Below are 12,825 nucleotides of genomic sequence, written 5' to 3'. Positions count from 1 at the left end.
CTTTACAAGTGGGAACCTCCATCAAAGTCACTCAAAACAGTCCCAATTTAAGTCATTTCAGTCCTCAGTTTATGAAACTACTCTGGGTGTTTTCATTTCATGAATGATATTTCAAGTGTGCAGTCCCAAGACTTATGGTAGTGTTTATGCAAACAGACAATAAAATACAGCCTACATACTGTATGGCTTTGTTTACGAGGCTGTAATCCCACCCTGATCATGAGCACTATTGGGGATTCTTTAAGGTTGGAAAAGCTAACAAACCAACCCTGCCACTTTGTATTAATAGTATTTTGGGGGAAATAAAAATAAAGTTGTTTTGAATGCATAAGCCTTGGTAGTGCGTCAACCACTGCAATGGTAAATGTTTCTCTGTCTTTTTCTGAATGGTTCCTGTTGTGGCCATTTTAATCACCGAGGGCCGGGGGGAAATTTAAAGAACCAACTCTTTGTAAAGTATTACATTAAATACTGACGAGGAGAATACGGTATAATTGAGAATACGGTTATATTTAGCCCTAAAGTATGTGTGAATGTCAGTGGGGTGCCAATTACAGACAGTATTGGGGGAAAAAAAGCTTTCCGAAGATCGTTAGTCACACGGTCGATCCAGTATTCCCTAAAAAGTCCTAACCTTGACACTGATTACATATGGATCGAAGAGAGGGATGGGTACAAAGACAGACAGCGTGAGGTCAGAGAGACTGCTCTCCATCTCTAAAGTAAACCGAGTGAAAGACAGATGTTGTTCTCCCATCTGTGTGTGCGCGCGCATGTTCTTTCCCTTCCAGCACTCCCTGACTACCGGGAGTTTAGGTTTCAGCCTAGGGGTCACAGCCTTCCCATTCCAAGCCCATGGAGCGGAGGCGGAGTGCAGAACCTGTCGCCAGGAATAAAAGGGGAGTCTGCTGAAGGGGTGCAGGCTCCGCTGAGAGCCGGAGCATTGTTACGGCTCACCGGCAGGACAGTGAGGTCTGTGGAGTCAGAGCCGTCAGTGCAGAGTTTTGGTGGAGAGCAGCGCAATGGGCCGGGTGTTACTGGCACCCTTTTAACAGCAGGATGGAACAGCACCAAATGCCCTTTAAAGAGCTCCAGTATCCCCCACTCGCTATTCACTTACAGCACCAGCAGCTGTGCTTTCTCATCCCCCCCCTTCTGTTTGCATATATGTGTGCTAATGTACGTGTGTGGGTCTTAAAGTATCACTGCAACAGTGTGTCTCTCCTGGTTTGGATGGGTCCCTCAGGGCCACTACAATGAAACTAGATGCTCATATGGGTTTGGCAGGTGAAGAAGAGAGATAATGAGTGTGAGAGACAGCAAGAGTGCTAGAAAGGAAGTAGAGTGGATAGGGGATTGAACCATTATTTCCCCTCTCTCAGCAGGTGGGAGGGAATTAGAGGAAATCCTTCTCCACGCTTAGACCCATCCTCTTCATCTTAACACTGTTTCCTGTGGAGTCTATAAGCTCTTAAACAGAATAACGGACACTACGTTTCCTGTGGAGTCTATAAACTCCAACAGAATAATGGACAGAGCTATAGTATGAGGGCTGCACAACAGGAAAGAACACCAGGGCCTTGTAACCCCATAAAGGCCTTACATTTGGTGCAGTGTTGCCTGCATACCATAGACCACCCGTTGACAGTGCTTTGTATGATCACATAAAAACAAAGAAACACACACACCATCAGTCACCTTACAAAGCGACAAAAGGGTCAACGTATTTATTAACAAGTTGCAGATATGACAAAGTCTCGATTTCATATAATATATAAAAAGAAACAGTAACACTTGTGATTTGATCTGTACCGACCTTGCCAGTGATTGATTCTGTTAGGGCAAGGTGATGACTGATTTTGACCGCTCTTGTTGGATGATATGGTGAGGTTTCCTGTATGATGTCATTGTCATCTCCAGTTCTAATAATGCCATTCTACCTACAGACCAGGCTGGGGTCAATTCTGTTTCAATTCCTGCCCAATCCAGGACACACATTTATTTTTTATTAATGAAAAAAATCCTCATTGAAAATTACTGACTATTTAACCTGTCTATATTTGATATGGAATTGACTCCAACCCTGTAAACGCAGCCTGAGTGGGCCTCGCCAGGTGGGTAGTGCATTGGTGAGCTGTTCTTAGTACCCTAGCAGTGAAAGTCCTATGCAGGGTTCCATTTCTGAAAGATTGTTATCTAGGTTGGAGGGAAGGGATCAAGGTTGGAGGGAAGGGATCAAAGGCTGCATTTACGCAGGCAGCCCAATTGTGATCTTTTTCCACTAATTTGTCTATTGACCAATCAAATCTTTCCACAAGACAGATTAGTGGAACAAATATCAGAATTGGGCTCCCTGTGTAAAATAAGCCTACCTTCCCCTAACTAATTTGAAGGGCCTGGATAGGTATTGTAACACCAATACAGTAGGCTAGGTTAAGATTCCTCCATATTGTTTTATTTTACCCATCGTGAACAGAAGTGAGAAAGTTTTGTTGAGGGAGCACAGCAAGACAGATCAGTGACGCCTCTCTGAAACAAGTTAGTGTTCATTACAGCACACAAAATAAAACTATTTAAAACCTTTCGCAATAGAACACAAATTAGCATTTGAAGTCCAGTCAGTCTCAACGTTTTAGTATGTTTTCTTCTATTTCTCACCAAATTAACACAACCCTGATATACCTTACTAATGGACAGGAAGATAAGTGGATACAGGTGTACAGTAAGTATGCACCTCCATGAATACTGGACAAGTGGCAAATTATTCTGTAACACTTGGGTGTGAACGGGAACACTATTCCCAGACCAGTGGTTCTCTCTCTATCTTTGTAATACTGGTCTGTTGGGGCTTCATCTTGTGATACTTGGGCATGTTCATTAGAGCACACAAAGGAAAACATAAAAAAAACATTTCATAATACAACACAAAAATCTGACTGAAAGATTGTACATGTGGGGCCTAAAATGATCATACTGACTTGGACTTGGGCTTATATTAAAGCCATACTGGAAATACTAGGGTCTCAGCCCAGGTTTGAGGGATATCCACTCAACAACTAATGACACCTCAGTGAGTCATTGAGGAAGCACATCGTGGCGAACTGGAACAAGGAAAGGATAATGCACCAATTCTCAGCCCATTTATAAATAAATTAAACCTAAATAAAATAATCCAGGCCTCTTGTCTTTCTGGATATTAACATCTGTAATCATAATCTCAAGATACAGGGCCTCAAAAAGGCCTGCTGATATGGAAGCGATAAGGGGGAGAGAAAGATTTTTTCAAAAAGGCCTTGTGTGGGTCTAAGGTGGGATATGTACTGTATGCTGATGCCCGGATGGAGGGAGGCTCGCCAATGCCCGGATTGGGGGGTTGCTGCAGCTTGTTAAAAAGCACGGTAATAATCTTTGATATTTACATTGTTTTGTGAATACATTCAGGCAGTACAGGGAGAGGGCATCTGCTCCCCCCTTTGTAACGAGGTACGTACGTTTGGCACTGCTGTAACCATCTGTCCCTCTCTTCTGCAGATTGTCCGACTCTACAGCTGTCCGTCAGGCCTTCCATCCTCTGCCATCCATCATCCTCTTCCATATCACTTTTCCGTTGGTGATTTTTAGGGGTATTGAAACGGTAAACCCGGTTGTCGGATCGTCCGTTGACTGTCCTGAAGACGTCTGATCCAGGCCCATGTCTCTCCTGACACAGGAGCCTCTGGGTCAGAAGGCACGTATGTGCGTCTCTCCACTGAGCCGTCCGTTTAAATCTTCTCTTTATAAAAACTTAGGCAGTATGCAGACCACCAGGGTCTGGGTCCCCCCCCCACCCATCCATCCATCCATCCAGGTTAATTCCCAGAATCCTCTGTCATGTGGTTCTTTTGGAAAAAGGCAAAGCTCTGGGACAGTTACACTCAAATGCCGTTGGTCAGGTCCGTGATGACGTTGGCCTTCACCAGCTTGCGGAGGAACTCCTTCTCCTTGGATATGTTGTGTGTCCAAGACTGGGGAGATGAAGGGGAACAAGATGAGAAACAAGAAGATTGTCAAAGATCAGTGGGGGTCAGGGTTAAAGACAAGAACTGGGTCTCAACAACCTATGAAGGAAATGTTTAGTTTTCTATTCCAGACAACACTGCATGAAAACAAGGGATGAAAACAGCCTTCTCTAACGCTCTACATCAAACCATTTATACTTTCAACTGGTTTTAAGAGCATTGTCATATGTAGTAATGTCTGCATTGTTTTCTCTAGTTAATATGAAAACTCCAGGGCTGGATGGCATACCATACCATCCCTATATACTCAGAGGACCTTTATTAGCATGTTTTAACCACTCCTATATAAACAGTAGATTATCAGACACGCAACAAGGTCTGATTTCATTATTACTGAAACAGGATCCAAGTGTATATATATAAAGATCCAGTCCATTGAAAAAATTGGAGGTCTCTTACACTTCAGTGTTGTGATGCAGAAATTCTAGCTAAATGCTTGGCGCATAGAATTAAAAAGGTATTGTCAGATATTATTCATCATAATCACAGGTTTTTTACATGGACGATACATTCGAGACAATATAAGACAAGTACTGGAAACAATATAATACTATGAAATATCAGGGACACCAGGTCTGGTTTTGAAAAGGCTTTTGATAAAGAACGAATGGAGTTTATACATAAATGCCTGGAATATTTCAATTTTTGAGAATCTCTTATAAAATGGGTTAAAGTTATATATAGTAACCCTAGGTGTAAAATAGTAAATAATGTCTACATCTCATAAACTGTCAAGAGGAGTAAAACAAGGTTGCCACTATCGGCATATCTATTTATTATTGCCATCGAAATGTTAGCTGTTAAAATTAGATCCAACATATTAAGGGACTAGAAATCCAGGGCTTAAAAACAAAGGTTTCATTTTACACTGATGATTCAAGTTCTTTTAAAACCACAATTAGAATCCCTCCAGAGCCTCATATAGGATCTAGATACTTGTTCTAACCTCTCTGGAGGTTATTATGTATTGGATCACAAAAAAATTCTACTTTTACATTACTGTGTAGTTTACCAATAAAATGGTCTGACGGGGTTGTGGACATACTCGGTATACATATCCCGAAAGAAAGAAATTCTCACTCCAATACATTTTAATAGAAAGTTAGCAAAAATAGATATGATCTTGCTACCATGGAAAGGAAAATACCTGTCTATTTGTGGAAAAATCACCCTGATTAATTCTTTAGTCATGTCACAGTTTACCTATTTGCTTATGGTTTTGCCTACACCTAGCAACCTGCTTTTGAAATTATATGAGCAAAAAAGATTAAATTTTATTTGCAATGGCAAGCCAGACAAAATTAAACGGGCCTATTTATATAATGAATATGAATTCAGAGGGTAGAAATTATTAAATATTAAAGCATTAGAATTCTCACTAAAGGCATCAGTCACACAACAGTCATACTTAAATCCAAAATGGTTCTCCAGTAAATTAGTAAGAATGTCTCACCCCATGTTCAAGAATGGCCTTTTTCCCATAATTCAGATTACAACCACTCACTTTCGGTTATTTGAAAACGAAATAATCTCAAAAATATCATTATTTTTTAAACAAGCCATAGAAAGTTGGTTGCAATTTCAGTTTAATCCACCTGAAAACACAAAACAAATAATACAACAAATATTGTGGTTAAACTAAAATATACTAATTGATAAAAATCTAAAGTATTTTCGATATATATATATATTTTTTTAAGTATAATTTTTGTAAATTATATCCTAAATAGGACTGGTGGAGTTGTCATTCAGACATATAGAAATGTCTGCTCTACCCAAATTTACAACCAACTAATTGCAGCATTACCACAAAAATGGAAGAGGCAAGTAGAAGGGGGAAAAAGTAAGGAACTTGTCTGTCGGCCCTGTATTAAAGACCAAAAATGGTTAAAGACAATTGGGATAAATAAAAATATACACCAGTTTCATTTAAGGACCAAAACATTGACAGCTGTGCCAAAAAAAATTTGCAAAATAGTTGGGAATGGATGGTGTTAAGAGATAGATGGGAGGGGTTGAATGGAGAGGAATGGTGGGACTAATAACAACAAGATGACAAATGTAAAACATACGGGGTCAGTAAAATGTATATAGGTTAACTTGTTATGGATAGGGGGCAGTATTTTCACGGCCGGATAAAAAAACGTACCCGATTTAATCTGTTTATTACTCCTGCCCAGAAACTAGAATATGCATGTAAATAGTATCTTTGGATAGAAAACACTCCAAAGTTTCTAAAACTGTTTGAATGGTGTCTGTGAGTATAACAGAACTCAAATGGCAGGCCAAAAGCTGAGAAGATTCTGTACAGAAAGTACCCTGTCTGACCATTTCTTGGCCTTCTTTGTCATCTCTATCCAAAACAGAGGATCTCTGCTGTACCGTGACACTTTCTAAGGCTCCCATAGGCTCTCAGAAGGCGCCAGAACGTTGAATGATGACTTTGCAGCCCCTGCCTGAAAAACAGTAGCGCATTTGGATAGTGGTCGATCTGAGAACAATGACACGGGTGCGCGCGTGCACGTGAAGAGTCCATTTTGCATTTTCAGTCTTTGAACGAACACAACGACTCCCGGTCGGAATATTATCGCTATTTTACGAGAAAAATCGCATAAAAATTTATTTTAAACAGCTTCGAAGTACGGTAATGGAATATTTTGAATTTTTATGTCACGATACGCGTCCGCGCGTTACCCTTCGGATAGTGTCTTGAACGCACGAACAAAACGCCGCTATTTGGATATAACTATGGATTATTTGGAACCAAACCAACATTTGTTGTTGAAGTAGAAGTCCTGGGAGTGCATTCTGACGAAGAACAGCAAAGGTAATCCAATTTTTCTTATAGTAAATCTGAGTTTGGTGAGTACCAAACTTGGTGGGTGTCAAAATAGCTAGCCTGTGATGGCCGGGCTATCTACTCAGAATATTGCAAAATGTGCTTTCACCGAAAAGCTATTTTAAAATCGGACACCGCGATTGCATAAAGGAGTTCTGTATCTATAATTCTTGAAATAATTGTTATGTTTTTTGTGAACGTTTATCGTGAGTAATTTAGTAAATTCACCGGAAGTGTTCGGTGGGAATGCTAGTTCTGAACAAAACATGCTAATGTAAAAAGCTGGTTTTTGATATAAATATGAACTTGATTGAACAAAACATGCATGTATTGTATAACATAATGTCCTAGGAGTGTCATCTGATGAAGATCATCAAAGGTTAGTGCTGCATTTAGCTGTGGTTTTGTTTTTTGTGACATTATATGCTAGCTTGAAAAATGGGTGTCTGATTATTTCTGGCTGGGTACTCTCCTGACATAATCTAATGTTTTGCTTTCGTTGTAAAGCCTTTTTGAAATCGGACAGTGTGGTTAGATAAAGGAGAGTCTTGTCTTTAAAATGGTGTAAAATAGTCATATGTTTGAAAAATTGAAGTTTTCGGATTTTCGAGGAGTTTGTATTTCGCGCCATGCCCTATCATGGGATATTGGAGCGGTGTTCCGCTAGCGGAACGTCTAGATGTAAGAGGTTTTAAGGAACTTTTGTGAAATAGCAGTTACAAATAGAAATCAAACTGGACAAACATCAGAAATAGAGGAAGGACTAAAAACAAACAAAATATAACTATTGTAAAATAGATTGTCTGTAAAAAGTGTATAAGACGTATAAACTGAAGGTAGAAGCCTAAGTGTTATTGTTTACTCAAATTGGGGGAAGGGTGGTAGGGTTTACAGGGAATAATAAAGGTGTATTCAACAAAACAAAAAAAGTGTGTATGTGTATGTATGAATGAATGAGGAGAGCGAGATAGATAGATATCTATATACCCCAAAAATATATGGGGATTGGAAATGATGCAGACAATTACATTGATGGAAGCATCAATCTATCCGCAAAATTAAAGCTGATTGACCCCCCAATTTAAAAAAAAAATTGTGATAAAAGTGAGTTTGTAGTGAGAGTGGAGCCACATTGGGTCAGTTTCCTTCCCCAGTGTGCTCCGGGCCCGCACTCTGGTCGGCAGTGTGTAACCAGAGCCCGGTATTCCTGTGGGTGGCTCTGTGGCCTGAGAGTGGGAGGACCTGGCTGGGTTGGGCTGAACCGGGCCCCAGAGCTGCCCCAGAGCCCTGCCTGGGTCCTGGCTGTAGGGCTGAGCCTCTCCTGAGAGCCACTGGCCTGTCTGGATTGGCCTGGCCCTGACTCTGTGACGGATCACACTCATACACAGAACCATGGCTAGGGTTTCACTGCTTTACTACAGGGAGCAGGGCCAGGAGTGCCATGTGAGCAGTAACACCAGGGTGTGTGTGTCTTCAGGCCTTGCGGTCTGGGATGATGAGCTAGGTCAGAGAGAGGATGACGCGTTAACAACCTCCCACTCTCTTTAACATGCTGGCATCTACAGAACACATACGAATGGTGTGTACTGACATACTGAACAATGTGGCATTCTACATGCAATCCTATTCGGTCCCTTCACATCGAGCTACAGAAAGTTGAAGCACCTGGATCAATCCTGAGTTTAAGCTGAGTAGCCCTGTTTTAGGAGGGGACTGGTTCAAGTCCGACAGTGAGTAAGGATACTACTGTATCTCAGCACCCCCTGAGAGGTGACCTCAGCATATTACCACCAGTGGAAGGACATGACATGAGGGAGCGGAAGTCTTTCAGTATTCCAATGACGATAGACCTACTAGATGAGGTTTCCATTGATTACATGACAAGAGTTCACTGGGAGTTCAGACAAAGGTTCTCATTCTGAGTTCATACTTCAGCTGCCCTCTGTGACATCTGGCATAATAGAACACTGAGCAGTCGGGAGTGGAGGATTAAAAGGCTCCATCTTGGGGTCATTTATTTGGTCCTAGTTGGAAGGGAGGAGGGGGATGAGAGAGCCAATCAAAAAAGGCACAGAAAATGGAATAACACCCTCATCAGCCTAATAGGTTTAAGGGGGAGACAATATAGTCTCTCTAATCTGCACTTTCCTGTAAACAGTAAGGTGGGCTTGTCTACTGAGAATGCATTTTCACCTTTTCATTTTTTTGACACGTGTAGACAAGGAGAGGAAACACCACTCCAAGACCCATTTCCAGTGGATTTGAATGCAACAAAAACAGGCACCTCTTTGATGGCGGACATCTTGACCGTCTCGTAGTAGTGCAAGGGCGCGTGGGGTGTGTTCATGTCGTAGCCGAAGCCGGCCACCGCCACCTCGTCACAGTTATGCAGGGCCATCGTTATGGCGACCGTACCCAGGGTTGGAATGTTCTGAAGAGGGAAAAGCACAAAAAGGTGGCCATGTCACTTCTTTAGTGTGTAGTACAGCCAGCTGCCAAAATAAAGGAATACAAAGTATATTAAAAACCGGTGCTTCCACACAGGTGTGGTTCTTGAGTTAATTAAGCAATTTACATCCCATCATGCTTAGGGTCACGTATAAAAACACTCAGTTGCCCATGATTTTTGCTACCATTATTTGTGTGACAGTCCTTCTCTATCAGTGTTTTGTTACAAGTCCTGTGTTGTGGATCCAAGGAAGAGAGGAACCAAATGAACAAACAAGCCATGGCTAGAAGATATCTCAGTCTTTGAAAGAGGGGTCTCAAAGGAGCATGGGGGGGGGGGTGCAATTGCGGTGCCTCCGGAGGCATGCAGAGGCCAAATGCTGCACGGCCAATGCAGACATCGGATTGACCATGCAGCGCCTTTCAGTCACCAAACCTCAACCCAATTAGAACACGGGAAAATGGAAAATTCTGGAGCGGCGCCTGAGACAGCATTTTCCAACAAAACATAAAATTATGGAATTTCTCAAGGAAGAAAAATGTCACATCCCTCAAATAGAGTTCCAGACACTTATAGAATCTATGCCAAGGCGCTTTGAAGGTGTTCTGGTGGCTCGTGATGGCCCAACACCCTATCTTGGTGTTTACTTTATTTTGGCATTTACCTGGATATCGTATCTTATGTTGGGGTGCATTATAGGAACAAAGCATTATTATTAGGGGAGATGAGAGTGTAAACAAGCCAACACCCTTATCTCTAACAGTAGTATGTAGTAAAAGCAAGCATTGAAAATGCAATAAAAACTGAAAATATCTATATTAACCTCATCTTCCTTTACCGCCACTATCTTGGGCCCCGTCTGTGACAGGTATGCACCACCCTCCCTTCCCTCCCTCCCTGTCCTGGCTTTGTTCTGGGCCAGAGTTGTTAACTCGTCCTGAGCTGAAAGTGATTAACAATTTGCTTAAACAGACGCACCCACACAATGACACAGCGGTTTGAGAGGGCAGACCTCCACTTCCTCAAACCCTAGGGCCTAATGGGGAGGAGATAGGGGGGGTCGAAATCATTACCTTGATTTTGAAGCCCTAAGGGCAGGTGTAGCTTAAGCCCCCCCTGCTGCGTGAACCCGCAAACACACATATCATACAAACACACCGCACTAATCAGGGGAAAGACAGGCGGGCATTTTAGGGGAAGGATGTGTCAGGCTGTATCCCGCCTTGATCAGTATTATATGAGACAACTCCCCCCAACACCAGGGCAACCCACATGTTCCACACATGTTCCTCCTGTACACCAAAGTTCAGCCAAGGGTGTCCTGGTGGTCGCCCCTTCAGGGTAGAAGGCTGTACACACTCCTTGTACCCCTTCCCATCCCTCTAATGCCTGTTGAAGCATGTTCCCTACCCCCTGCACTCCTATGTAGAACTTCATCAGCCTCTCAAGCTAGTCTGCTGCATAGTTCCAGTCCAGGAGGGGTGACAGCATCTGCTGGTCTTTATCTAACCTATTCCCTTTGATCAACCAGCCATAGTCCTGGTAAATCAGGTAAGTGGCCTCATGAAGCCAATCAATGCGTTTGATTGATTAGTTACGTGCCAAGGAGAGAAAAGCAGTAGAGCCTGTGGCAGTCCAGAATCTAGTCATCTGATAACCCCCTCAAAACCAACCCCCTCATCTGATAACCCCCTCAAAAAGGAGGAGTTAATGAGGTAATATGTCCGAAGCTTCATTTTCCCTCCATAAATCGCTCCTTTTCATCGAGAGCAGGGGTCTGCAACGTATGGCTCTGGAGCCTTATGTGGCTCTTTAGCTACCCCTTTGTGGCTCCATGACAAACTATTCAAAAATTATGTTTCCTTTAGTTTGAAATACAGTCAGGTGCGCCCAATGTCTCTGTCTCGCTCTCTGAATCTTGAGGTTCATCCAATGCAGCTACTAGAGCACAAGGTTTTTGTGAACATTTGAAGAAGTGTCTCTTCCTGTCACTTGGGTTCCCGACCCTTGATCTAGCAGAGTTGTTTTAACAATTTAATTTCCTGTGATGGCATGGCAAGGTGCTGCCTTGCTGCGGTTGTCATAGGAACAGGGGTCCTAGTGGCAGCGAGGTTTGAGTTTGGGGCCTGAAGTGTGTCAAACACACTTTGGTTATGACCGTGCAGTCGGTCGTCAACTCCCGGGCTGCATATGGGTTGTGTACCGTTTCGTAGCATGTGTGTGAGAGTGTGTTAATGTTTGAAAGAAGGATTGCGTCTGTCAGGGTGTGCCTGTGTGTGTATTCTTGAACTTAATATACATGGGAGTGAGTAAGAGTCTATGCACTCTTGTGGGGAAAGGGGGATACCTAGTCAGTTGTACAACTGAATGCATTCAACTGAAATGTGTGTTCCGCATTTAACCCAACCCCCATCAGAGAGGTGCGGGGGGGCTCCCTTATTCGACATCCTCACCTTCGGCGCCCGGGGAACAGTGGGTTAACTGCCTTGCTCAGGGGCAGAATGACAGATTTTTACCTCGTCAGCTCAGGGATTCGATCCAGCAACCTTTCGGTTACTGGCCCAACGCTCCTAACTGCCAGGCTACCTGCTGCCCCAAGTACTGCATGCGTGAATGCATGTCTGCATACGCGTTTGTGTGCAGACTGCAAACCGAGTTTACCAACCATAAACCAGGTGACGGACATCATACTTTCCTCAAGCGTCTACATAGCACCATACATGGGTTCTGCCAACATTCTGATGGTTCATCTCAGAACCTTCCAATGCAGAAATGGTTTGATACGTTTATATTTCTATCCAACTAGAGCGGGTTTCTGTCTGAGTGTCACTCACCCCTTTCCCCATGAGACCATTGTTGAGTGGCAGGCCGATGAACTGGAAGGCAGCCTCCTGGATGAAGTAGGGGTTGAGGATGCGCATCTCTGTGGGCTCCTTCGGGACGTAACGGGCCACTGACTTCCAGAAGCCCTCTGTACCACGCTAAGAGAGAGGGAGAAAAGAAGAGATTGTGAGTTTCAGGAGGCATTGAAAGTAACAATCGTCATTCAATTGATCATTTTGGGGGTAAAAAGGAGTACTTCTAAGTATGAGGTAGACAGAGATTTAAACAAAGAGATTATTTTCAATAACATTGACATAGAACCACAGGTCACGTCACCCAGAGAGGCCCACCTCCAAACTGTCTCCCTACATTGATTGGGAGAATGGCTCAGCGCCTTGGGGGTAACATGGAGGAAGGCCAATCTCGGTCATTAAATGTCACCCTTTTTACCTACCAAGAGAGTTCAGGGATTATTCCCACGGATGTGTACATCAAGCCCCAAACTGACACCAAAAATGCTAATCAAAGATCTTCATGGGCAGATTTCATTATCGTGAGGGACCTTAACAAAAGTAATCCGAGGACCATGCTCCAAAATTAGTATCAACACATTGGCTATCCAACTCGCGGAAACTCCATGCTTGACCACTGCTACA

General features: G+C 42.9%; 1 protein-coding gene across 5 annotated transcripts in view; it reads right to left on the bottom strand.

Moving 5' to 3' along the window:
* Positions 1-1,694: 1,694 nt before the first annotated feature.
* LOC115169980 (CMP-N-acetylneuraminate-beta-1,4-galactoside alpha-2,3-sialyltransferase) overlaps positions 1,695-12,825 on the bottom strand; it is an 84,610-nt gene continuing 73,479 nt past the window's right edge. For 4 of the 5 annotated variants that reach the window (XM_029726148.1, XM_029726153.1, XM_029726151.1 and 1 more), the window contains 3 exons: positions 12,181-12,327; positions 9,182-9,328; positions 1,695-4,004 (listed from right to left, as the gene is read on the bottom strand). In XM_029726148.1, the coding sequence (XP_029582008.1) occupies positions 3,915-4,004; positions 9,182-9,328; positions 12,181-12,327 (384 nt within the window). In that variant the 3' untranslated portion in view covers positions 1,695-3,914. Of the gene's footprint in view, positions 4,005-9,090; positions 9,329-12,180; positions 12,328-12,825 lie in introns of all 5 variants that reach the window. The other variant, XM_029726152.1, reaches the window with a different exon arrangement.

This window comes from Salmo trutta, chromosome 31 (genome assembly GCF_901001165.1).
Source record: "Salmo trutta chromosome 31, fSalTru1.1, whole genome shotgun sequence".
NCBI lineage: Eukaryota > Metazoa > Chordata > Actinopteri > Salmoniformes > Salmonidae > Salmo > Salmo trutta.
Note: the sequence above shows the minus strand (reverse complement) of the source record. Positions and strands in the feature narration are given on the sequence as shown.